Here is a 27,588-nt window from a genome sequence, read left to right as displayed (position 1 = left end):
AGAATATCTTTGTCTCTCCTCCTTTTCTATACATCTGATTTTCCTATTTTAAAAAAAAAAAACGAATCTTAAAAAAAAAAAATTTATGTACTTATTTGCAAGAATGATGGGGTGAGGTGTTGAGTTGAGAGATAAATTTCCAGTTTGTCTTCTGGTTCACTCCCCAGGTAACCACAGCGGCTGGGCTGAAGCCAGAAGCTAGGGTCTCTGTCCAGGTCCCCCATATGGTTGGCGGGACCCCAGGAACTAGGGCCATGATCCCCCAGTTTTTGAGGTCCATTAACAGGAAGCTGAATCAGAAGTAGAACTGTGCAGGCTGTACTTAGGACATAGGTGTCCCACAGTCGGGCTGGCCTGTTGCACCACATATCCGCAGCGTATTATCACGTGTCAACTTATAAATAGTAAAATTTAAAAATTGAAGGCAGCTTTAGAGCATCACTAATTGGGACCTGACAAGTACTGCCTGGAATTTTTAAAATGCCCATTTGGGATCCTTTTAGACCACCTTGATCCAGGGGTGTAGAGAGGGAAACATTAAGGCTTGCTAAGTGAGTCAGCTGTGTAACCAGGCCTGAGAATTGCTGACTTAGCTGTGGATGGCCATTGTGTGGGTGACAGGAGACATGCCTGCTGAGCAGAAAAGAGCATAGGGAGCCCGGGGCAGCTGTTACGGGCTCCTGGTTAGGGTGCTGGCCTAGACATTTGCCTCCCAAGTCAGAGTGCCTGGGTTGGAATCTGACTGCAGCTTCCGGCTGGTGCAAGCTCTGGGGAGTGGTGGTGATGGTCACGTGACTGGATTCCTGTCTCCCATGTGGGACACCTACGGTGAGCTCCTGGTTCCTGGCTTTGACCAGGCTGGTCTCAGGCTGCCAGGCTGACTGGGGAGGGAGCCGTGGGATGTAAGACCACTTTGTTCTTCTCTGCCTCCCAGATAAATTAGGTATTTGGTTTTTTTTTTTTTTTTCCACCTACTTTAAAAAAAAAAAAATCTTCGTTTCTGAGAATCTGCAGTAAACCCAGTGATTTCCATATTGGGATGTTGAAAGCATCCTGAAAGAAGATATTGCAGCAAACTTCGGTGTCTGGCTGCAGCTGAGATTGTAATGGTTTACAGTAAGAAGTGCTGTGAATAGGAGCAGAAACATTAGCTTGATAGAATGCTGTAATTTTAACAGTTTACTTCTGAACCAAAAATAGTCTCGTCGGCTCGGCCTAAGTGTGGTCGGTCACATTGCATTACCCAGAGGCAAGCATTCATGTTTTTCAGTTTTTTCTTTTGAAGGCAGCATCTTCTGAGGGCAGAAGTTGAAGGCTCCTAGAGGAATGCTAAAGATCCTCTCCAGGACGGAAGTTTAATTTTAGAAACTCATAGCTTGTGTACCAAAGTTTGCCGTTCAGTAAATAGTTTCACGTAACTTTCCTGCTGACCCAAGCTGAAAACGACACTTTATTGAATGAACAGGGGTGGGGGTGGGGGGAACCCGAAACTGATGAACAGCCATAAACATGATTATAAAAAAAAAAGAAAACAAAGAAGGTAAACATTACCATAAGTTTGCTTTTCTTTCTTTTTTTTTTTTAAAGATTTATTTTTATTATTTTGTATTGGAAAGGCGGATATCCAGAGAGGAGAGACAGAGAGGAAGATCTTCCGTCCGATGATTCACTCCCCAAGTGAGCACAACGGCCGATACTATGCCGATCCGAAGCCAGGAGCCTCCTCCGGGTCTCCCACACGGGTGCAGGGTCCCAAGGCTTTGGGCTGTCCTCGACTGCTTTCCCGGGCCACAGGCAGGGAACTGGAAGGGAAGTGGGGCTGCCGGGATAGAACTGGCGCCCATATGGGATCCCGGGCGTGCAAGGCGAGGACCTTAACCACTTGCGCCACCGCGCCGGGCCCAAGTTTGCTTTTCTTAAAATTAGTTGGTGGCAGGCAACAAAAACCAACTGTCACTGACTTGGGGAGACAGGAATTATCCTTCCCGGGCACTCCTGTGGCCCGAGGCGGCACGTGGAGCAGTCAGCCCCAGGACAGCTGGCACAGCACAGGCCCGTCTCAGGAGGCTGTCACAGCAGTTCGCTCTTCTCCATCCTGCCGTCCTTGACTCCCTGTTCAAGTTCCTGGGTGCTTCTGATTGGCCTGGTTTGAATCGCGTGCCTGTCCATGACTGTTCCCCAAGCAGCGTAGGGAGAGGGAGGTTGTGCCCTGAGAGAGAGGTGAGGAGCGGGAGCTGGGTGGCCGAGAAGCAACCAGGTGTGTGCTGCGGCGGCTGCACAGCAAGGTTCCCGGCAGCCGGGGTGGCCTGGCCCAGTGCATGACTGGTAGCACCTATGTGGCTTTGTCTGCAGAAGCATCTGCTGCTGGCAGTTGTGTCGTATGAGTAGCCTGGGACTCCACAAAGCTCGTGGAAAAGTGGAATTAAGAGATGAAAGTATTTTGGCTCAAGAAGGCTTTGAAATCCAGGCTTAGCTTTTTCATAGGATGTGTTTTCAATGAACAACTTTTAAAAGAATTCACCATTTTTTTTTTTTTAAGATTCAGCAATTTTTATTGGAAAGGCAGATATACAGAGAGAAGGAGAGACAGGAATATCCTGTCTCTGCTGATTCACTCGTTAAGTGGCTGCAATCAGCTGAGCTGATCTAAAGCAAGGAGCCAGGGGCCTCCCCGGGTCCCCTGTGCAGGTACAGGGATCCAAGGCTTTGAGCTGTCCGCGACTGCTTTGCCAAGTCATAAGCAGGAAGCTGGAAGGGAAGTGGAGCAGGTAGGACATGAACTGGCGCCCACATGGGGTCCCAGCACACCCAAGGCAAGGACCCCAGCCGCCAGGCTGCCGTGCAGGGCCAAGAACTTCTTGAATGTCACTCGTTTTTGAGCTGTGGCACAAGGGCGCGGTGGATTGGTGAACGGTTGCTTCCCAGGGATCTCTCAGAATCTCTTTTTCGGTTAGCTTTGTCAAAGTAACCGTTCAGGTGATCATTTAATTTCTAACGAGAAATACAATGAAAATACCTGGAGAAAACACTGAAGAATGAGTTTGGGGACAAGGATTTGGCATAGTGGTTAAGGTGCTGCCGGGTCCCAGCTTCAGCTCCCTGCTGTTGGATCCCCTGGAGGCAGGAGGCCGTGCTGGCAGAGCCCTGTCACCTGTGTGACAGTGCCTTCCCTGCCCCAGCTTCAGGCTACACTATCAGGAGCAGCCAGGAGTGAGCCAGCAGACAGGAGAGCATGCTCTTTGTGTTTCTGCCTATCAAATAAATTAAAATAAACAGGTGTTTCTTTTTAAAGAATGATTCTGTGAAGAGTAAATATATTAAGGGTGGATATTGTGGCATAGTGCATTATGCTGCTGCTTGGGGTGCCATTGTTCCCCATATCCCGCTGCCTGGGATTAAATCCTGCCTGCCTCCCTCGTTCAGTTTTTCTCTTTGTATTCTACTAAGAAGTGTGTTTACTTGCAGTACTAAGCATCAGCCTTGAAGACACACTAGACATTTCTGTACTTCTGGATTTTTCCATTATTGTAAAGTCAGACAATTTTTGTAACTTCATTGAGAGCTAAAATTTACCCAGGTAGGAGTTATTGGGTCTGGTGTTAGAGTACAGAATATTAAGCCACTGCCTGCAACGCTGGCATTCCAGGTGAGTACCAGTTCAGACCCTGAGTGCTCCACTAGCGGTCTAGCTCCCTGCTTGTGGCCTGGGAAAGTAGCAGAGGATGGCTCAAGTCTGTGGGAGGTCGGGATAGAGTTCAAGGCTCCTGGCTTCGGCTTGGCCCAGCCCCAGGTGTTGAGACAGTGGATGGGAGTTCTCTTTCTCCCTGTCTGTAATGCTGCCTTTCGAATAAATCTTGGTGTATTTTAGAGCAGGAGTTATTGTAAAGTAATTCATCTCAGATACTTATCTTTATCTTCCACTCAGGATTTTAGTTTGTTAAACCTCTCACTTATTTTAGGAATATTACAAACATTTTGCAAATCTGCTGGTTAGCTACAGAGCAGTGGATTAGGCAAAGTAAGTTCCTGTGGCAGCCTCGTGTCTGCAGCCGGGAGACTGGTTTGCTTGTCTTTTACGCTAGCTGGCGGTAATCAACATTGCCTTAGTGGATCAGTTGAAACTGAAAGATTGTAGTAGAAACCAGTTTGATCTCGAGGCAGTAAACATTCATATCTTAAAATGTGAAAAGGCAGAGAATAGAAAATAAAGCACACGCAACTGTTTGCAAGCCATCAGAGTTTTGAATATGCTTTCTGAAGTGTGAAATGTATTGCAATGGTTCGTAGTTTTCTTTGGCTGTTAGCTCTTCGGATAGCTGTTGGAGGGCTGCGTGTTACAGCATCACAGGTTAAGCTGTCGCTTGAGACATCCACACCCCAAATCGGAGTGCTGGTTCGATCCAGCTTTGTGCTAACACACCTGGGAGGCAGCAGGTCGGCTCCTGCACTCCTTTCCAGGCTCTGGGCTGTGGCCTGACTCTTGGAGGCATTTTGATGAGTAAAACCAGTGAGAACTTCTCTCTCACTGTTTGTCTTTCAGTTACGTGAAAAATAGAATTCTTGTCTGCTAATCTGACCAAGTTTTCATTGCCTTGTGTGAAGGAAAGAAATGTTGATACGGCCGTTAAGGCTCTAGGATTTGGTCTCCTAGTCCTCCTGTGCAGTTAGGGGGAATAAATGAGGTCGGACAGCACCTGGAATAGCTGAGTCATGTTTGTGTTGCCCATTGCTAATGTCAGAAGCAGTCAGATAAGGTGGGCAGGAGTTCTAATGGGATTTTGTAATTAGACTAGAGAGCAAAGCCACTCCACCAGCTCTGCTTCCTGTGGCATGATGCGACAGTTCTGCTTGTTAATATCCTTTGCACTTCTTAGGTATGAGGTGTCCTAGGGCAGTGGATGGAGCTAGAGATACACATACCGCTGTTAGGGTGCCGAGCAGAGAGTTGGAGCGGTAGTAATAAACCCTGAATGAAAGGCCAGTGTGCTGAGTGCAGTGATAAAAGGTAAGGAGACCAGAAGCGCACGGCGGCTGAGGGAGGGCTGGCTTAGGGTAGGATGGTCTTACAGGAGGTAGCGCTTGGGAGCATTGGGCGTGGCTGTGCCATTCAAGGGGAGAGGGAGAGATCAGACCCAGCTGGAGGACACACCGCGATCCAAGGTGGGAGCAGGAGCTGGGTCTGTGCTTGTCTGGACTTGCATGTTTGCTCTGATGGGAAGTGACACTGATGGTGACAGTAATGGCAGTGACACACTGCCATTGCCAAACATGGTGACGAGGTATTTTACCTGTGTCTGCAATCCACACAATAATGTGAATTAGTATTGGTGTTGTCTTTCCTGTTGTAGAGATGGGGAAGAAGTATCCAGAAAATGACCATGCCACAATTTCTGTACAGGACAGGTAGATTTGAAAGCCTCTGCTCTTATATGCCCAGCTGCCTGTTGAGAATTGATTGATAGATAATTAAACTGGTTCAGTTTATCCTACCATCTTGAGATTAAAGATTGATGGAAATTAGGGTAGCCCTCATTCTAGTTTATCCATCCACTGAGATTTTTCTGCCACCTCTAGTGTTTTGAGAAACTCCTGATAAAAGACTTGGGAGCCTGGTGAGCACTCGACCTGCAGCCTGGAGAGGGCTGGGGGGAGGTTCGTCGCGGCAGTGGTGGCCAGGGCCCGCTTGTCCAGGCTCTGGCCCTCTTGCCTCTTCAGTGTCACATGGGCAGCGTTAGCTGTGGAAACCGAGTTTGACCTCCTAGAATATGGTACCCAGGGTCTGCTGTGTCCTGGCTCTGCTGACTGCCTGAAGTTAATGGCAGTAGAAGCTTCGATTTACCTCAAGCTTGAATGTAGGAGGAAGTGTGCATGTGTAGCGTGTGGTAAGCGAGCCACTGGCCTGTGGATGCTGTTTGTATCCCCATCATCTTGTGACAGTTTGAGGCATCTGCATGTGCAGGGGTCTTTGTTCCATCCCCAGTTGGCTCCTTTGAGCTTTGCCCCCTTCTCTCTCGCTCTCTCTGTCTCTCTCGTCTTCGTGTTGGCATTGTGTCGCCTTAAATGGCCCATTCCTCCCTTATTTTGCTGCTTTTCATCAGCAGTCAACTTGGAAACTGCATAAATAGGGCTTGTTCGCAATGTGTCTAAAATTGAAGTTATTTTGCTGTTTGCTTTTATGAGAAGAAAAGGTTTTTTTCGGGGGAGGGGGTCAATTCCCATGGGTTGAAGGTTTTTTTCATATTTTTGCAATCTTCTTAGGCCTTTAAAATTGTAGAAGTTACTAATGGATGCTCCTAATCTCTCCAGTAGTTAAACACACAAAAACCAAAGAGTATGCTGTTACTCCTCCTGTTTCCTGCCCCATAACTCTGGAAATAAACGCTATTGGCTTGAATGTACAAAAGAGCCACATACATAATAGAGTATAGCGTTTTTCATTAAGCTATGAATTACCTTTTTTTTTTTTTTTTTTTTTTTTTTTAGTTAAAGCCATTGCTAGACAGCAGAGCATGAGAACTTAGTGGTTTAAAACTGTGCTTACCCTCTTGTGCTTCCTGTATGTCAGGAGCTGAATCATCAGCTAGAAGCTTGCAGCCTTGAAAGCTTGACTGGGATGGAGAAGCCATTGCGGGGATGGCTAACAGCTTGTGGCACAAGGCACTTCCTCACCACAGGAGGGTCTCTGTTCCTCTGCTGGAGTGTCCTTCTTGTCTAGTGTCAGGCTTCCCCGAGGGGTGGTGGTCCCAAGGAGAGCAATGGGGAAGCTCTGTCTCTTCGGACCTGGCCTCAGCAGACCCATGCGCTCACTTCTGCGGGATTGTCTTATGTGGGTCCACTCACAGGGAAGAGGGGTCAGCCTTCGCCTTGTGAAGGTTGGCTTATTTTAAAGCCACCAAGGTACATGTGGCTCCATCTCCTTTATTTTTATGTCTGCCCTGGATTCCCCAGCGTGAACATACCATCATTTCCTTAACCAGGTCACACTGGTAGATACTTTTACTTTTCCTTTTCTCAACAGTGCTTCGGTGAGCAAATGCAATTCACATTCTGCAAATTGAGCTGGGATTTATAGTTGTATTTTTAGTAGTGAGGGGTGTTGGATTCTGGAGGCCCAAGAAGACTGATCTTTTGGAACGGAAGACCTTGAATATGTAGAAACACACTTTGCTGCCTTTTGGTTGTGTTATGCATAAATTATTCAGAGCCATTGCGTGTAGGCTGACGTGGCAGCAACACATGAAAACTTAGTTCTAAGAATAAAGGATTTTCATTAGAAATCAAAGCACTGGATGTCAGTATGAGATTCATAAATGTAATGGTGAGTGAAAAAAAAGTAACGGCACATTTTGCATGATGCCAGTCATAAAATGTTAAGTGTGTAGAGAACAGTACTGTTGCTCGGATATAGTGTAAAGTATGAAAGAAAACTTATGGGATGCTAAACCCTCAACTCATGGGATCATGGCTCACCTGAGCAATGCACTGGGGAAGACACAGGCCTTTTTTTTTTTTTTTTTTAAGATTTGTTTATTTTCATTGGAAAGTCAGATTAACAGATCTTTTGTTTGCTGATTCACTCCCCAAATGGCCACAACAGCTGATTGGAGCCAGGAGCCAGGAACCTCCTCTGGGTCTCCCACATGGGTGCAGGATGCCAAGGCTTTCGGCTCTCCTCAGCTGCTTTCCTAGGCCACAAGTCAGGGAGCTGGAAGGGAGGTGGAGCAGCCAGGACACACCGGTGCTTACATGGAATACTGGCACAAGATGAGGATTTAACCACTGACGGCCCTTGGATGTTTTTTAATTGACCAAGCTTTCTTGATCAGGATGATGAGAACATAGATGTTTGTATTCTTTGCACCTTTCCATATATTTTCAATATTGTATAATGGAGAGATTCTTGATTTTTAGATCTTAACTCTGAGCAGCATTTATTTTACCCTTAACATTTGTGTTTGTATGCTTTGTTTATTGATGATGAGTCTAAGACAACAGACAGTGGTGAAATGAGCACCTGATCGATACATACAGTTAATAAGTAACTGGAAGGTCCTGGGAGTTAGGTGGATTTCCACCCGGAAGCATCGAGCGAAGTAGTGATGGGTACTGTGCTTGAAGCATCCCGGGGTGTCTGCTGCATCACTTCCGGTGGCAGTTTGGGGCGTGTGCTTAATCTCCTGGGTGTTTCCTAACCTGAATCATTCTCATCTCTTGGTGTCATTACAGAGATCGCTTGAAATTCTTGTTTTTAAGCTTTATGTGTTTTTATTTGAAATGAAAAATTGGGGAGTGACCGAGATCTTTGATTCATTGGTGCACCTCTGAAACTGGTGCCACTGCCAGAGCTGGGCTGGAGTAAAGTCAGGAGGTTCTTCCTGGTCCCATGTGCAGGCACGAGCCCAAGGACTTGAGCCACCCTCTGGTGCTTTCCCAGGTTGTAAGCAGAGAGGTGGATTAGAGGTGGGGCAGCCCAGGACATGGACTGGCTGCGCAGGCAGCATCTTTATCCACCTCGCCACAGCACCAGCCCTCTCACACGAAATTACAAAATGAGAAAGGTAGAGAGCAGGCTGATGGGCACACAGCAGGTGCTCCGTACTCTCTGCCCGCTCTTACGGATGATTGCTGTGTTCACTCTGGGCCTGTTTCTCAGCTTGTACAAGGGCGTGCTTTCAGTAATTGCAACGCTTGCATTTTGTCCTCCAAGAAAAAGTGTTCAGTATTTAATACATTAAGCATTCTAGTGCCTTTACACATGAATTAAGATAATTTCCTAGTGGCCATGAAACTACAGTTGTCATCTCTAGGCATTTCTTTTGTGCTGACTTGAGCAGGCGGCGTTTTGCTGACTGAACCTCTTTGTTGTAGTGCATTGAGCTTGCTAATGACTTGCTCATTCTTATGTGGCAGCTGCACATTACACATGCTTATTCTCCATGTTGACACCATCAATCTGTGCAGCCAAGGGGACAGCGCCACCTGCACGGCCTTTGGAGGTTAAGTGGAGCTGTAATAACCTGCTTTCCAAATGTTTCAGCTGTACTTGCTCCTACATATGGGGTGCCAGTGACTTAAGCCACTGCATCTCAATGCCAGCTCGGCATTCTTTTGCTTTTAGCCAGCAGCATGGTAAAGGTTAACACAACGCAGTGACAGTCTCTCTTCCCAGCCATACCCTTTGTGACTGGCATCCTGATAGGGATTCGGGGCAAGGACCCTAGAGCCAAACTACCCAGGGTCAAATCTTGACTCTCCCCTTATTAGCCTGTGACCCTGAACAAGTTATACAACCTCTGTGTGTCAGTTTCATCTGTAAAGTGAGGATAATAGTCACATGTATTTCCCAGGTTGTTGGGAAAATTCTGATGGTTAGAATCATGCATGGTGTGGAATGAACACTAAGTTTCACAAGGTAGATAGCTGCCAGGCTCTGATCATATGTGTGGCGCACCCAGGGCTCAGCTGTGTGGACTCCTTCTGTAGGGTGGCATGTCCAAGCTCTTGCCTTCAACACATAAGAAGAATTTGAGGATGAGACACAGGCGAAGGTTTATTTACATGTGATGATAAGTTCCCATGAAGGGAGCTGCAATCCACAAAGTTGCGCGTCATTCCTCTGTGTGAGCTGGGACCTAAGGAGAAGAGGCTTGGATGGGGCCTAATTATTCAAGAGAGTGATTTTGGCAGGGCCTGAGTACCACTCCTTTGCTTGTCCTTTGGAAGTCTCAGAAGGGTCAGGTGCATGAAGGGAGTGATAGTCACCCCGGAGCTTTAGGGGGGATGCAGCTGTGTGGGGTCTTTTGATTTGGATGTTTTGAACTTGCCTTCTCAGCAGGAGAGTGGTTTAGGCTGTGCAGATGAAGCTGCTGGGAGGTGTTCAAGACCTTAGCTCCTCCTTGCTAACTACCTGTGAGCCTGCACTCTCAGACATTTATTGTCCTTCCAGCTGTGTGTGTTACACATTAGAGTAAGGGGAGTGAGGGGTGTAAGGATGGTGCACTCTGTTGTGTCAGACCCAACCAAAAGCTGGGTGGTGGTGGTGGTGGTGGTGGTGCTGATCCACTCTGCATTTATGAGCATTCCATTTACCAGAGGAGAGAGGGCTAATTTTTATTTATTTATTTATTGGAAAGTCAGGTTTACAAAGAGGAGAAACAGAGAAAAATCTTCCATCTGCTGGTTCACTCCCCAAGTGGCCTCAACAGCCCGAGCTGAGCCGATCCAAAGCCAGGAGCTCTAGAGCTGCTTCTGAGTGTCCCGCACAGGGTCCCAAGGCTTTTGTCCTTTGGACAATTGCTTTTGCAGACTGCAGGTAGGGAGCTGGGAGGAAAGTGGAGTAACTGTGATACAAATCAGCACTTATATGGGGTCCTGGTGCATGCAAGGCGAGGACTTTAGCCAATAGGTTACTACACCAGGCTGGCAGACTTGTAAGATCAGTCATCTGATTTTGATTGTGTATCTATATGTAATGCACGGTTTTGTTCAGACTTTACCTGAAAGTCATACATTTTCATCTTAATACGTTTTCTAAGTTTTTACAGAAAAAAATGTGGCCTCAACATGTAAGTGGAATTAAAAAAAAAACACCCTTACAGGCACTCAAAGTGTATTTCCAGTATTACTGTTTTAAGTCTTAAAATAAGGCAGAGGCATTTCATTTTCCATCACATCCAGAAAAGCCGTTGCAAGCGTGCCGGAGCATGTTGAAGGTCTGAGGGAGGGAAGAGATGGAGCTGCCTCACGGCTGGGAATGCAGGCAGAGCAGCCCCTCAGGCTGAACAGAGAAAGCTTTCAATGGTCGCCTCTGCTCATAAGTGTAGAACTCAGTGGAATTCTTCCCGTTTAAGTGGCCATCTCATTGCTCATCTAGTAGAGGCCACCATTCTCAGTCGTCTTTAGGGGCGGGAGATGCTCTCGGGGCATGCACTGAATAAGGAAAGGGTACAGACTGCTTAAGAGACCGTCACCTAACAGACCAGGTACACGTTTGCTCTGGGGTGTTAGGGAGTCAGAGCTGATGTTGTTGCTAGAGGACCCTTTTCAGTTCCCCTTTGGAGACTCGAGGAGACTTACCTAATAACAGCCTTGGCTTATTCTACCTGCAGGGTCACAAGGTGCACGGTGAACCTGGTCTGGCAAATGCTGTTGAGAGCCTGTAGGTACTTACTCGGGCCATGAGGAAGTAGGACCCTTATTAATTTGCAAGGCTATTGGAAAATTTTGCAGCCTACCCTTTCCCCTCCAACAGTCTTAACGGTGTTCCTGTGTGGGTTGATTCTGTTGGCCTGACGTTTGAGCCTTTGAATTGAGTGACAGGTTGTTCTTTCCATTTGGCAACCAGAAGGTTGACTTTGCCCAGGTCTGCAAGACAAGGTCAGCATGACTCAGAACTGTATGTAGAAGGCAGAATCATCAAATGACTCCCAGTAACACAGCCTTGACCTGTGTCCTTCCCTCCCTGTGAATACGGAACATCATTCTTCTGGCTGTGTTCTCTCAGTTGGTCAAAGGAATCTTGCAGGTGTGGACAAAACTATGGAGCAGTTGACCGTAGGGTCGAGATACTCCAAATGGGTCTGGCATCATCATCACCAGAGCCCTTTGGAGGCACCGCCTCTTTGGCTGTTGGCAGGAGAGAGGTCCGGGATGTGAAGCTGGTGATGGGCTGGGTCCCCTATTGTTGACTGTGAAGGGGAAGGGAGTCCTGCAGATGCAGGTGACCTTTATGGACATGGAGCGGCCCCAGCTGGCAGCTAGCGAAAAGTTGGGGACCTCAGACCTAAAGACGCAGGGACCTGGGCTCTGCCAGCAACCTGAATGGACTTGGAAGTGGACTTGTCCAGAGCTCACAGATGAGAGCCCTGGGCAGCCCTGCTGGCACCTTGGCTGTAGCCCTCAGGAGACCTTGGGCTGAGCTCATCTGTGCCTCTGCCCACACAGCCATGAGCTGGGAAGTGAGTGTTCTGAGCATCTCGGCTTCTGGTGATGGCTCTCACAGTAATGGAAAACAGTTGTGCTCTGGAGCTCGAGCTGCTCTTAGACCCAGCCCACGTTGAACTCCCACTTTTTAAGGCTTGTACACAAGAGTTCTCCCAGGCAGGATGTTCCAGCTCCACAGTTAACTCCAAGTGAGGCACACATTCTCTCTTGGTTGCCTTTGTGTTTTCTCGAGATGGATGAGGGTTGTGCCACAGTGTGTCTCATCTTTTAAGTTTTTCTTTTTTTTCTTTCCCAAAAAGCAGAACTAGAGAAGGAGGCACAGATCTTCCAGCTGCTAGTTCACTCCAAAAATGGCCGCAGTGGCTGGAGCTGGGTCAGTCTGGAGCCAGGAGCTGCTTCTGGGTCTGCCATGTGGGCACAGGGGCCTCTGCTGCTTTCCCAGGCCAAAAGCGGAGAGCTGGATGGAAAGTGGAGCAGTTGGAACAGGAACCGCTCCCATATGGGATGCCAGTGCTGCAGGCATAGGCTTAGCCCATGATGCCATGGCACCAGCCCCTTTGTCCCACTTTTTAAAGGGCAGCGCTTCATGCTGCCTAGAACCTGTTCTATGCACAGTGTATGCACATTTCTTATAGACCTGGTTCTTTGAAATGAAGGTTTTCCTCCAGGAATTGAAAGATGTTGAACACCATTACTGCTCCTTGGCCGCTGCCAGCTGTGGGAATGCTGTGAGGACCATGCGGAATGTTTCTAGTTATATGGATGTTTTTACCTGTTGACTCATTAAGAAGGAGATGCTTGGCTGAGCTTTTTGAGTTATGTGGGTGTGTGTATACATGTTTCTCAGTAGTAATGTAAGAGCCACAGTTGCGTGTGGACTTCTGAGGTTCAGAGACCAGTTTGCAATCGAATAAAATAGACATAGGTCTCTTGCCTTACTTTTCTTTTCTGCCACCCCACCCCTTTCTGTTTATTCATGATTTTGTACCTTTAGGAGGAATTACATACATCTCTATGTGTTAGGGCACTTAGGGACATAAACACTTCTGTTAGGTAGATGCCCTCACTTTGTTGTTTTACTGTGGAGTGGTCAGAAGGCACAGTAGTCACCTCTTATCCTAGGGTTACCTCACTGGATTCAGTCACTGTCTGAAGTGGGAAATTCCAGAAACAGACCATTTATCAGTTTTGACTTGGGTGCCTTCCTGAATGGCATGGTAGGGTCTGTGGGTCTCATTCCAGCATGCCGTCAGTCATCCCTTCTGTCCCATGTGTGCGCATCGAATGCACTGTCAGCCATCGCTGTGTTTCTTCTTTACCATAGCTAGCAGGGAGATGCATTGTGCTGTGACTTTATGAGGGCTGTGATGTCACTTGAGATGGGAACCATTCAGCTGCATTATTATCTTACGTGAATCTGTGCTTTGTCATTGACCAAAATGCTGTTTTGCCATACCCTTTTGCAGTAAGGTAGTCACTTTGGACACTGCTTCGTGATTTAGAAGATGGCTCACGAAGGACTTAAGTGTTGCAGGCCATGAGAGTCACCCACTCTGCCCTCAGGCCAGCAATAAGTAAGGTCATCAGAGGGTGGCATCTAACAGCTATTTTGTTAGAGCTCCCTGTTTGGCAGACAAATAGCCAGAGTTGAGAGCCACTGCCTTAGGGTAAATCCCCCAGCTGGTTTGGTTTCATTGAGAGGGTATTGGGAGGTCAGAAAGCTGGTTTGTTGGGGTGTAGAGTGAGGCCCTTGAGGGGTGCTCAGGATTGCTGAGGTTGTGAGGGTGGAGCCCCATGATTCAGTATTGGTAGCTCTGTAAGAGGATGGACAGACGGAGACACACGCACACTCTCTTATCTTTTGCCACCTGGTGCCGTGAGCCAACTCGGCACTCTGCCAAACAGAAGGCCATCGCCTGGTGTGGCCGCTTGGCTGTGGAACACAACCATTAAACCACACAGAACCTTTTTGTTTATGGGAAGCCCTGCCACCGGTATTTTGTTGCAATAACAGAAAACAGACTAATAACACTTGGAGTAATATCGGGAGTTACGCATTGCTGCAAGCTTCAAGTGCTGTGGATGCTGAAAATCGAACATTTATGGCCAATGAGAGTGTTTTCCTAACTAAAGTCCCTACAGTAAGACTAAAGGTATGAAGCCACACATTCTTGTGCTAGGAAAAATACCAGTGGTATGTAATTTTGTTTGTAGCTCTCTCAGGGTCTTCATAAGCTACTAACACTTGTTAAGATCAAAAACTTGTCTTTTTTTTTTCCATTGTTTTAAGGTTTTATATATGTATATATATATATTTTAATCACATTACATTATGTGACACAGTTTCATAGGCTCTGGGAATCCACCAACCCCTCCCCGAATCTTCCCCCCATGGTGGATTCCTCCACCTTGTTGTTGTATTACATTTAAAATTCAGTCAAGATTCTTTCATTGCAAATGTATACCAAGCATAGAGTCCAGCATCTTATTGTCCAGGTAAATTCAACAGTTTCTTGGGGAGACCATCTCCCCGATCAATTTAAAGCCACAACATAACATCAACGACAATTTACAACACTATGGAATTAATTGACATGGTGTATTGAATAACCAATATGTTAAAAAATGCAAGTTCTTAACCACATCCTGTGACTACTTCATTGACATTTCTATTTTAGTTTATATACTACTGGCTTTATACACCTTAAAATGGCCTATAAGGTACTATTCAGCTGTCTTGTGTCTATTTTCATTTTAGTATTTAGCAGTTTATAGTGTTGAAGCATAATTTTGCTGAACTTGGCAGATTTTAGGATAGTCTAAACTGGCTTATAACTAACAAGGCACATGTCAACAGTTGAAGTGCAGAACAGTTTTAGGAGGGGTGTGCAGAGAAATCTTCAATACCTTAGTGAGGAGTAGCTAATCTTTGTGTCCCACCTAGTAAGGCATGTGTGAGTCCATGCTGGCCGTTTCCTGTCTGGTTCTAAGCTTTCCTTGTTGTTCTCTATCTATTCGTGTGTGTGTGTGTGTGTGTGTGTGTGTGTGTTTGTTTGTTTGTTTGGCGGGGGCTCCGGAGTGAACCTGATGGTCATTGCAAGAGAGGGTGGGGATCCAAAGTTGGAACTAAGTAAGGACCAGAGAAAGCTCCTCTCCCGAGTGCTAAAGGAAGTTTACTGTTACTCTGTTTCTGCGGACTGCTCAGGGCTCCTGGCTGTTGTCAAGAACCTGTCTTAAGAGTCCACCCACTTTGTGAATTGCCAGGTAGTAAATAGTTTCTGCTTTTGGGGGCCATATCGTTTGCGTTATGCTCAGATTTGTCTTTGTGGCACAAAAAAAACCATATGCAGCATGCATAAGAGTGTGTGGGTGGAAGACTGATTTAGCCACACAGGTGGCAAACAGTTTGTGGGCAGGTGTGACCTCTGTGGTCTTTGGACACAGAGCCCTGCTTAAGGGCATATTTTATCTTTAAGGATTTATTTATCTTTAGTGGAAAGTTAAACAGAAGAGAGACAGAAAGATCTTCAGCTGATGATTCACTCCTCAAGTGGAGTGAACTGGAACTGACTGGATCCGGAGCCAGGAGCCAGGAGCCAGGAACCAGGAGTCTCTCCCAGGTCTCCCATGCGGGTGCAGGGTCCCAAGGCTCTGGGTCGTCATTGACTGCCTTCCCAGGCCACAAGCAGGGAGCTGGAAGGGAAGTAGAGCAGCCGGGATTAGAACTGGGACATGAATTGGTGTCCATATGGGATCCCAGTGCGTGCAAGGCGAGGACTTTACCCATTAGGCTACCACACCAGGCCTGTTCTAGGGCTTTTTTAAGAGAATTATCTGCGACACTGCTATCCTGCCTCTCAGTAACTCTCCCCATCCGCTTGAAATTGAGTGCCTTGTTCTCCATTGTATCTTTAGAGTCTAGTAAGCTTCCAGTAAAGAGTTGTTAAATTCATGTACACAACACACTTCAGGCAAGTTGGGTGTCTCAACCATTTTCAAAACTCTAGCCTGCCTCCAGCAGAAGTTAAGTCTTGCCTTGATCTTGGCATCCAGGTCTCTTCCCACCCTGACCTGCTGGAAAGTCACTTCCCCTGCTCTCTGAACTCCTTTCAAACTTTAGTAATTTGCTTCTTTTCTAACTGCAGCTGTTCTGCCTTGTGTAAAATAAATGTTATATTTGAGTAGTAGAAATTGTATATCTAATGTGTAATGTAGTTGAAAGGTTTCTAGTTTTGTCTTTGTCTCTTGCGGTACTTAACATTATGGCTTATAAAGCAACCAGTAAGTGTGTTGATTGTATGTTATGTGATTTAAATTTCAAATTTATAAAATTAAATCATTGCTGAATTTAATTGAATTCAGGTTTAGCCAGAACGTTTTTGTCCATTCCTTTTCAGAGCTTGCCTTGGGACGCTCTGCATTTTTCCTCTCTTTAGTTGGCCAAACACTTGAGGACAAGGAGCATGTGTTCATTTTTGTATTTAAGTGCCTGATATGTAGCAGGGTGCCCTGTGTTTAGTGAACAAATGGAATGAAAGAGCTAAGTATTGAAATGATGAATGACTGCAGTTTGGGTCAGTCTGTATTTTTAAAAAGTGAATAAGAAAACTGAAATAGCCATGAGCTTGAGTGTATGAGGTTGTCATTGAGCTTCCCTAGCTAGAAGAGCCATCTCTTGATGCTTTCTCCCAGTTTGGCAAAGCAAGGCGTTCCCCGGTTCTTCCTGTTGGTGTGGGTAGGAGTGTGCCTTAAAGGGTACTCGAGAAAGTAGGCCTGCCTTTCAAGAGAGACACAGCCTTCAAAGGGTCCTACATTGCTCCTAACTGGAAACATTTTGCATGACCTACCCACAAAAAGTGCTTTTTGCTTTTATTTCTCAGCTATGCATTTAAGCTGTGACTGTCTTCTGGGAGGGACATTTGGCTGAGTGGTTAAGACAGATGCCGCTTGGCAGTGCCCTCATCTGGTGTGAGAGTGCCTGGGATTGAGTACTAGCTCTGCCCTGTATCCCAACCGCTTGTGATTGTGTAGCCTGGGCAGCAGGAAGTGACAGTTCAAGCAGTTGGGGGCCATGCAACATGTGTGGGATTGGCATTTGCAGACCGTTAACTACTACCTTGCTGGCCCCATCAGTCTGTTATTCTTAATTCAGTCTGATACTCATTTTCTTAAGTGATATGTTCAAACCATTTACCTTTTTTTTTTTTTAAGATTTATTTTTATTATTTTTTCATTGGAAAGGCGGATATACAGAGAGGAGAGACAGAGAGGAAGATCTTCCATCCGATGATTCACTCCCCAAGTGAGCGCAACGGGCCGATACTATGCCGATCCGAAGCCAGGAGCCTCTTCCGGGTCTCCCACGCGGGTGCAGGGTCCCAAAGCTTTGGGCCGTCCTCGACTGCTTTCCCAGGCCACAGGCAGGGAGCTGGAAGGGAAGCGGGGCTGCCGGGATTAGAACCGGCGCCCATATGGGATCCCGGGGTGTGCAAGGCGAGGACTTAACCACTTGCGCCACCGCGCTGGGCCCTTCCTTTTTTTTTTTTTTAGATTTATTTTATTAGGCAGATCCACAGAGATCAGGAGATAAAGATCTTGTGTGTGTTGATTCACTCCCCAAGTGCCAAGTGGCTGAAACAGCCAGAGCTGAGCCAATGCGAAGCCAGGAGCCTCTTTTGGGTCTCCTATGTGGGTGCAGGGTCCCAAGGCTTTGGGCTGTCCTCTACTGCTTTCCCAGGCCACAAGCAGGGAGCTTGCTTTTATTGTGAGTAGAATTTTACCAGGCTGGGAATTGGTGGGAAGCAGTCCAGACAGGAAAAGTAACCTAACAATGCAACAGGAATTTAACAGTGCAGGACATCCTGGGTGAAAGGTGGGTATTGTGCTGCTGGGGCCGGGGGAGGGCAGCGGCAGATGGGCCTCATCGTGGGAGTTTAGACAGCACGTGCATGTCCAGCCCTAGGACAGACAGTTTTTGGAGCCTGTGTTAGAATGGTTGGGCTTGGCACTGTGGTAGCATAAGATGGAAGTTTTAAATGAGGCTCTGCATTGGAAACACGTTCTACATTCATAGATCTCTGACACTGGTTATGTGGGTTCTTCCATGTTGATCTGTTCTCTGACCTCAGCAAGAGATTTGCAATCTAAATCTGACCCTGGCTACATCATGTTAGACTCAGCCCAGTAAGACTGCCCTCACTTTAGGTGCCAGTGACAAATTTGGCCTTTTTGATTGGGCTGACCAGTAAACCGCTCCTGGGATTAGGTAATTTGTGGTAGGATGGCTTGTATAACTCAAGGACACTTCACTTAAGTTTACTGGCTTTTTTTTTTGAATCATTGAGCAACTTGTTAAAAAATTCTTTTGAAGGGCAGTTTCCACAGAGAGAAGGAGAACAAGAGGTCTTCCATACAGCTGTTCACTCCTCTACTGGCTACAATGGCCAGAGCTGGACCTGTCCAAAGCCAGGAGATGCTTTTCGGTCTCCCACATGGGTGCCAGTGCCCACAAACTTGAACCGCCCTCCAGTACCTTCCAGGGCCATTAGCACGGAGCTCAAACGAGTGCCTGTGTGATGCTGGCACCAAGGCAGAGGCTTAACTTACTATGCCACACCTCCAGCCTGACTTGTTTCTTACAAAGTTTATGACTCAGAACCAGCTGGATAGAAGAGCTGCACAAGCCCCTGCACAGGCTGGGGACCTGCGGGGAACCTCTGCAGCCTCTGCAGGAGCACCAGCCTCCCAGGGTTTACATGTGCTCAGCAGCCCAGTGCCAGGGGTTTCTGTGGAGCCCCATCTAGAGCCCCACTCCCTTCCCAGAGATCAGTGGATTGAGTGAAAGTTCAGCCATCTAATCACTTGGCCTCTACTTAGGAGCCCTATCCGAGTCATTTAATTAGCCGCTGCCTCAGTTGAGATCAGAGGAGTTCATTGTGAACAACAAAAGGCGCTCCTGTCACTCAGGGAAATCCCACAGTTGCGGGAACACTGTGCCAGGAGCCAGGGACAAAGACTCAATGTATGCAATATTACAGCACGTGATGCATTATCTAAGTAGTCATTCATTTAGAAAAATGAAAACTGCGGGTTCCATAAAAATTGGAGAGGGCAGATGTGCAGTCCAGTGGTTATACCAGTTAAGACTTAGGGTTCAGACTTCAACTTTCTGCTCAGGCATACCCTGGAGGCAGCAGGGATGGCCCAAGTATTGGGTTCCCCGCCTTGCACATGGGACCCTGATGAAATTCTCTGGCTTCTGCTTGGCTCAGCCTTGGCTGTTGCATAAAATTTGGGGAGCAGACCAGTAGATGGAAGATTTCTCCTACATTCTTTCTCCCTTTCAATTAAGATGAAAATAAAAATTACAAATTTTAAGAATAAATGCTCCCCCCCCCCAAATATGGGAGATGCTGGGAAGAGAGATGGAAGTTGAACAGGCTGATGACCTGTCCTATTGAAACTGTGGCACCCTTGTCCTAGTGACCCAATCTCAAACTCCTGCAGGTGAGGATTGCATCTACAGAGCCTGAGTGTAGTTCTAGTAGCTGAACATTAGGGCTTGGGAAGGGAGGGAGAAGCAACGGAGTGAATTCTGTTGCATTTAGGGACGGTGAAATAAATGCAAGATTTGAGGCTTGGGAGACTTCTGAGCTGGAAGGGGATTGGGAGAGCAGAGCAGGTCACACAATGCCCTCGAGACTGGGACTCCTGCCTTTTTTTGTACCTTGCCGGGCTCACTGAGTTTGGATTGAGTGCACTAATGGAGTGGAATGACCAAGACTGGAGCAGTGGCGAGTGTAACGAAGCCTGGCCTATGTCCATACAGCCCTGTCTGTTCCACCTGCATGGACAGGACTACCCTTTAGACCCAGGCTCCTCCAGCAGTCCTGCCATTGAGACTCTAGTAAGTTCGTTCTTCGTCCGGGCCAGGTGATGGCTTCCCTGGAAAACATCTCTTCCAGTTGTTGCTGCAGCCAACAAACTATATTAAGAGGGAAGTACAGTGTAACTGAAATGTGGAAGGAAAATTTACTTCAGATACTTGAATTTTTTTCTCTGTAATTGCAGTAGATACGGTTCTTTTTCCAGTTTGATGAGATTTTTAAAAGCCTACTTGTAGATTTATTTTGAATTCAGACTTTCCTAGTTTTTCTCTTCATTTTTTTTATTAGATTTTTGATTCTATAGTTTGATCTTAGAATAATTTGAATTTTAGTGTGAACCTTAACTCTGGTTCTAAGATTTTTTTTTCTGTGTAATATTTTCTCAGTATAGTGTTATTTAGTTAATGGGGTAAGGTTATAAAATATATTTTCAAGTTGAAAGTTTCCAGGATTCCAAAGGAGGGGTAATTCTTACACTCACTCATGCCACAAACTACCCTTGGACTGCTCAAAATAACACTGTCTGAAGCAGCTCAGTAGCTTTGACACCTATAATAGGAATGAACTGAAAAGCTACGACTGTCCTATTTTAACATAACTATCAGATTTGAAAAACTGTGTTGTATATTTTCAACTCTGGCTTAACTGTGCTTATGGAAAGTCTCATGGAAACAAATCATTACCCATAACTTAGAAATATTTGGGTTAAAGGTGGAAAATGCTGTGTAGGTGTTTTTGGGCTCACAGGGAGAGGGCTGATGGGAATGGAGAAGTCATTTCAGCCTACAGAGTTGGTTGGAATCAGTGCAGATTTTGAGTAACTTTGGCTGCCAGCAGGACAAAACAGGGCTTTAGAGTGTGCTTGGCTTTGTGACTGGGCGGGGTAATGCAGAAGGCCTACCCATCACTTCCTTCTTTCTGGCTATTTGCATCAGTGAACTGAGAAAGCCTCCAGCAGCGTCCCAGGGTGCTCCAGCTGTCAGATACAGTAACCATGAAGGGGAGAGATTTTAGTGCCCAGTCCTCACTGCCTAGGGGAACTTTGTAATGCAACTCAAAACTGAAATCCTTGTGCACTTTCACTGTGGTAGGCAGTGTGCCAAGCGTTCCACGCGGATGATCTTGGTTCTCCCAGCCCCATGTGACATGCACGTTTGCAGATGTATTAGTGGACATCACTGAAAAACAGGTTGCTGTCTTGGCACAAGAAAGAATCAGACATGAGTAGCGGTTAAGTAGTGTAGCAAGGTTTAATGGGTCAGGAGGTCTGTCAGCATGCATGGCGGCTGTCCAGACTGAGCTAAACAGGCTCACAAAGTCTAGTGGAGAGAATACACCCGACAGGCCAGATGGGCATCGCAAGAATGAGCTGAATGTACAGTCTGTATTCAGGTTGACTGAGGGTTTGCTGGGTGTGAGATAGGCAAAATTCCTTTCTAAGCCTTAGTACCAGTGTTAGAAGGCTGGATAGCCCTCTTGGCACTGGTAGAGGCTTCTCCTGGGATGCTGTTCTTTGGGGACAGGCGGAAGTGTGGGGTATGGAGGGTACAGGCAGGACTTTGCCGTGTAAAATGCTGGGCTGCTTCCAGGGTATGCTGCTGGGGCTGCCAGAGGGGACCACATTCCTTTTCTTGGTGCTTATTTCCTTAGGTGCCTTTCACTCATGTGGGCTGATTCCTATCTTCCTTACTAATAGGACAATAAATCTCAGACAAGTTAAACTTACCTAAGGCACTCCAACAAGTTAGTGGTTGAACTGAGGCACAGTTTGAGCCACCATCTGCTGTTACTGCAACGCATGTCCATGCTTGATTAACTAGAGCTCAGTAAATTGAAGTTGAGTCTATCACAGAAAAATTGGGTGTGAGGAATAGCTTTACCATGGAGCAGAAATGAAGAGTTGGACTATTTTAATACTCTCACAGCAGAGAGAAAACGTGTCATAGCTAATGCATGCTCTTTACCTTCTTAGATTTATGAAATTGAGAGAGCAACTTGAGAGATTTATTATCTTTGTGTTCTCCCCAGAGGATTGCAATCAGGAATTCCTTCTGAGTCTTTCACATGGATGTCAGGGTCCCAGGTACTTGGACCATTATCCGTTGCCTTTCCAGGTACATAAGTAGGAAGTTAGATTAGAAGTGGAGCAGCTGTGACAAGTCTGTTCTCTGGTATGAGATGCCATCATTGATGTGGCGTTCTGGCATTCCCAGTGGTGGGATTAACCCACTGAGTTACAATGCCAACCCCTTTACCCTGACACTGCAGTTATTGGGAAGCAAGGAGGCATGGGCGCTGTCCTCAGACTTTGTTTCATTTTCTCTGCAATTAGTCAGAGGAAACCAGGTGTTAGGATCAAGAAGCTCCTGCATTTCTGAAGGAAATTATTTCATCTCGTTTTTTTTTTAAGGATTTATTTTTATTATAAAGTCAGATACACTGAGAGGAAGAGTCTGTCCACTGATTCACTCTCCAAGGGGCTGCAACGCCTGGAGTAGAGCTGGTCCGAAGCCAGAGCCTCTTCCAGGTCTCCCACACGGGTACAGGGTCCCAAAGCTTTGGGCCGTCCTCAACTGCTTTTCCAGGCCACAAGCAGGGAGCTGGATGGGAACTGGGGCCCTGTGATCTCAAGTTTTATCAAAACAAATTGTGTGACTGGTTTAACAACAAGTACAGACTTAGTCCATCTTGCAGTGCTTGGTTGTAGACACCTGTAAAAGGAACTGGCTCTTCCCAACCTTTGAGACAAACCTTGTGGTAAATGAAAAAAGCCTGATAGCAAGGCGGGTCCCTTAGGGAATGCCTGCAGTACAAGGAGCCTGGAGTAGGTCCAGGGCTCACCGAGGCTGGCTCTGCTGATTTGCTGGCAGTCTTTGGTTGTCTCTGGCATATGGAAGCAGCAGCATGATCTTGGCTGGTCTTCAGGTGGTGGTCTGTGTGTGTGCGCATACATCATTGTATAAATTTTTATAATGACAGGATAATGTATAAGCATCACCCTCAGGTCTGGAGTCTAGCGCCTTAGACCGCTCGGCCACCCTGACACATCACCCTCTGGTCTTATTTAAACTTGAACGTTATGAAGAGCTTGTCTCCAAATAAGGACCTATTTTGAGGATCCGGGGCTTTTAAGTATTCAGCATATGAATTGGGGGCGTTGTGGGTGGAGCACAGTTCAGCCATAACCCTTCAGGTTTAGAAGCTCCTAGTGGGGCCACTGGCTTTGTTGGTTTCCTTCCTTTCTCACCCTTTGTTCTTTTAGACTGTGCAGGTTCTCGACTTTGCAAGACACTGTCAGATTGTGGGGGTCTGATTTGTTTCCCGAGAAGTTAAGACCACCTGCTGTTAGTGGAGGTAGTCTACTAAAGAACTCTGCTCTGGGAAGAGATGGCTTACCAATTTTGGATTTACTTTTTAAGTTTGAGTTAACTTGTGTCTATCTAAAGTCTAAGAGGTGCTTGTCCATCTACGAATTCAGGTGGTTTCCCGGGAGCCACTTGAGCGTGAAGGAAGGGGTAGCGCTCTCCTGTGCCCCACAGGCAGAGGACAGCATGGGCAGGCACAGCACACTCAGTCGAAGGCCAGGGGAGGTGGGCGAGTCGGGGCTCCCACTTGGCAAGTGCTGTGTGGATGCTGTCTGCTGATGTGTCTGGTGGTGATGACGGTGCGGCTCCCCGGAGATGGCAGTCAGTAGCTGCTTAGATGACACATTTGGAGAAACAGCTTTAGTGTTTGCCATGTGACTTCGTGCAGGCTCTGCAAAGAAACTTATGGCAGAGAGATGGAGGACTCTCTGGGTTGAGTCCAAAAGCAGGACTGTTTTTATTGTTTTACCATTCTGTTGTAAAGATGTGATGATAAATGCTGTATCTTTGCTCAGATAATTTCATAATAGAATTCATTTGCTGGCTCAGAGCAAAATGATTATTAAGATACTAAAAGTATTATTTATATTCCTGCTGAGCACTCAGAAGTGCATAATAATATTTGAGCTATTCAGGTAATTACACTATGTAGTATGAAAGTCTTCATTTCCCCATCCATTTTAAATTCTATTTTATTGAAAAGTTAGATATACAGAGGAGGAGAGACAGAGAGGAAGATCTCTGGCCCCAACAACCAGAGCTGAGCTGATTCAGAGCCGGGAGCTTCTTCCAGGTCTCCGACGCAGGTGCAGGGTCCCAAGGCTTTGGGCTGTCCTCAACTACTTTTCCAGGCCACAAGCAGGGAGCTGGATGGAAGTGGAGCAGCCAGGGCACGAACTGGTGCCCATATGGGATTCTGGCATGTGCAAGGCACAGACTTTAGCTGCTAGGCTACCACACCAGACCTTTTTCATCCATCTTTAAAAATAGATAATACTCTGTGGAAGAGACTAGAGTACAGACCAAAACAGAGAGAATTTAGGAACAATTAGACTAGTAAAAAAAAAAATTGGTCTGTAAAATTAAACAACAACAACAAAAAAAACCAGCCCTGGAATCTTTGAAGAATAAATCCAAAATCTTTGGAAGTGTAGATGGTAATAGATAAGTGGTCACTTTGGTGTGGGAAGGCAGTGGTGGTGGAGGAGCCTGGGAGCACTGGCGCTGCTCTCACTGGCACATGGAGCAGGCCGAGCCAGTGGTTACAGGAGTCGAAGGGGGAGAATCTAGGAAACCAGCTGCCCTGAATTCAAAATGAGAGCTAAGAAATGAATCCAGAAGTAAATAGCAGTGTTACCACAGAAAGGTTTGCACCAAGCCAGAAAATAAGAAAGGAAATCTTTACATAAAGAAAAAGGTGGGCCCGGCGCGGTGGCGCAGTGGTTAAGGTCCTCGCCTTGCACACCCCGGGATCCCATATGGGCGCCGGTTCTAATCCCGGCAGCCCCGCTTCCCTTCCAGCTCCCTGCCTGTGGCCTGGGAAAGCAGTCGAGGACGGCCCAAAGCTTTGGGAACCTGCACCCGCGTGGGAGACCCACAAGAGGCTCCTGGCTTCGGATTGGCATAGCATCGGCCCGTTGCGCTCACTTGGGGAGTGAATCATCGGACAGAAGATCTTCCTCTCTGTCTCTTCTCTCTGTATATCCGCCTTTCCAATGAAAAAAAAATAATAAAAAGAAAAAAGAAAAAGGTAATTAAGTTTCAGAAGTAGCTTCAGAAATATGCTGCAATTCTGAGTAATATTTACCAGTATGAAATTTCTGATAGGTCACATTTTGTGATGGCATTTTACTTCCTAATGCATTTATGGGAAGTCGGTTTTACTCTTAAGATAGTAACTTACTTGCACTTTCACCTTATTCTTTGTCAGAATTTTTGTGAAGATATGACATTCAAATCCGGTGCTGCTTTCATTGAGTATTCCACTGGTTTGAGATACTCTGTTGCCACTCGGTACTGTGCAGTACAAGGCACTAATACACTGTTTTCATTTTGCTGCATTTGATAAAACTCGCTGTATGTGTGTATTGCAGGAAGGCGAGGTCTATTCCCTACATCATGGCTCGTTCTTTAACATTAATCAACAATGTCGTTACAGTGCTCACCACAGTGCCTTCTGGCAGTGCGAACATTTCTAACAGCACTGTGAAACCAGTAACTCCAGCTGCCTCAGCTCCCAGCAATGTGACAGCCACAACTGTGAAACCTGTAACATCTAAAATGGCACCCACACCAGGGGTCTCAAACATGACGTCCACCACCTTAAAGTCTACAACCAAAGCAAGTGCTTCACGTAACACATCCCAGATGCCAACATCTACGGTGACGACAACCCACAACAGCACAGTGACAACCATTTCGACAACAGCAACAAGTATGTATTCAAATCGACCAGTTTGTCCTATGCTGAAAATAGTTATTAAAAGCCACTTCCAGGATATTAGTCCATCTGCAAAAAATTGTACAAACTTCCTATAGATGTCACTTAAATCCTAATTCAGTTTTCTTATCCATAAATTCAAAAAGTTTTGTTCATAGAAGTGTTTTCTTAAAAACAGTATTAAAGTCTGTTTTGTTTTTGTTCCAGTGACAGCAACGATTCATTCCGAAGAAAGTAGAGCATCAAAATTTGACACTGGCAGCTTTGTTGGTGGTATTGTGTTAACACTGGGAGTTTTATCTATTCTTTACATTGGATGCAAAATGTATTATTCAAGAAGAGGCATTCGATATAGAACCATGTAAGTTTTATTGGCCATGTGGATATCTTTATGGCAAATGTTCTTCTCTGGGATGAATAATTCATAGATTAAGTTACATCCTCATTATGCACCTCTTCACTGATAGTTGTAAACATAGGCTTATTGTTGGAAGTGAAAATGAACGAATTGCAATGTTTGCCATTTTACTAGTGCCAAGCCTTTCTTTTTAGAGACTAAAGTGTAGCCGATCTTTTTCATGTCTCATCACACTTTACTGACCTATCTGTTGGAAGTATTAAAAATAGCATTCTTGATAAAAACAAGATTTCTTTTAAAAATGTAGTTGAAAGAGTTAGGGAAAAACAGTGAGTGGTCTTTGATCTGCTGGTTTACTTCCTTGACGACCACAACAGCTGGGCCAGACTGGAGTCAGCAGCCTCCTGCAGGACTCCAACGTGGGTGCAGGGGCCCAACAAATTACCCATCCTTTCTTTTCCTAGGCCATAAGCAGGGAGCTTGATGGGACGTGAACTGGTGCCCATGTAGGATGCTGGTTCTGCAAAGTGGAGAGAAGCCTGTTGAGCCATTGTGCCAGCTCCATGGAGAGCAGCTCTTTTGATAGAGACTCTGATTGTTGTTAAGGTTAACTACACATTGTGTTGGTACTTACTGAATTTTTACACCTCTGTAGATTTTCTTAACTTTGACTGTAAAGCTTTAAATAGGAAGATGACGGATACAAACAGAAAATAACTGTAACTTTTGCTGTATTACAGTGATGAACATGATGCCATCATTTAAGGAAATCAAAGACCAAGGAAAGAAGAAATACTGAAGCAGCACTGTCAGTCTTAGTTTGTTAGTATAATATATTGAAAGTAGCATAAACAGGCCATGCGTATTGAAGATTCATCATATTACTAAAGGTAAAAAGGTCTTGGTTGAGTTTTTTCCATGAATTCTTGTAGCTTACGCAATTATATTTACCTTTAGCAAGCACACAGTAATTCTTACCCATTTCAGTGGCATTAGTCACACAGGATCAGTAATGCAAGGCAGCGTCACTGTAGGGCAGGATGGCATCTGGGCATGCAAATAAAAAGCACTTAAGATTGTGTCTGTTGCTGACACAGGATTTGGGTGCCTTTCAAAGCTAGATGTCTGCTGTGTACTAATGCCACATGATCGAGTCAGCCACAGAAGAAACAATTTAGGAAAGCATCGACATTTTATACAGTGCTTAATTTAGACACAAAATACATATGCAAAATCCAGAGTACCCAAGCTTAGCCCTACTAGAGGCCTGCTATGGCACTGGCAGCCTTGTATTGCTATTAATATAGTTTATTTTGAGCTTTCAGTTGTTAGTGCTTACATTTTTTGGGTATAATTTAGGCAAATTTCAGTATTTCAACATAACACTTTTATTTTAAAATCTTGTTTAAAAGGGGAAAATTGTTTGCTACTGTGAGAAAATTGTCACCACTGGAAACAGCTTTTGTTTCATATTCACTTGTTAATTTAAGTGTTATATTAAGTAAATATGTTTAAAGAAATGTAGAGCTGCTTTCAATAGCTAACTTTTAAATAGTCCTTTGTATGATTTCCAAAACAGTATGCTTTAAAGGTCTG

The 27,588-nt window shown here is 45.8% G+C and overlaps 1 protein-coding gene across 1 annotated transcript in view; it reads left to right on the top strand.

The window, feature by feature from the left end:
• The window catches only part of TMEM123 (transmembrane protein 123), a 41,918-nt gene extending 15,060 nt beyond the window's left edge, over positions 1–26,858 (top strand). The window contains exons 3-5 of the mRNA XM_040976866.1: positions 25,353–25,628; positions 25,842–25,995; positions 26,733–26,858. Coding sequence (XP_040832800.1) covers positions 25,353–25,628; positions 25,842–25,995; positions 26,733–26,757 — 455 coding nt within the window. The 3' untranslated portion in view covers positions 26,758–26,858. The remainder of the gene's footprint in view (positions 1–25,352; positions 25,629–25,841; positions 25,996–26,732) is intronic.
• The last annotated feature ends 730 nt before the right edge of the window (positions 26,859–27,588 follow it).

The sequence above is a fragment of the Ochotona curzoniae genome, unplaced genomic scaffold (assembly GCF_017591425.1).
Source record: "Ochotona curzoniae isolate NIBS_2020 unplaced genomic scaffold, NIBS_Ocur_1.0 contig_2723, whole genome shotgun sequence".
In the NCBI taxonomy this organism is placed as follows: Eukaryota; Metazoa; Chordata; class Mammalia; order Lagomorpha; family Ochotonidae; genus Ochotona; species Ochotona curzoniae.
The sequence above is the reverse complement of the archived record's forward strand: the minus strand, read 5'-3'. Positions and strand labels throughout refer to the sequence as shown.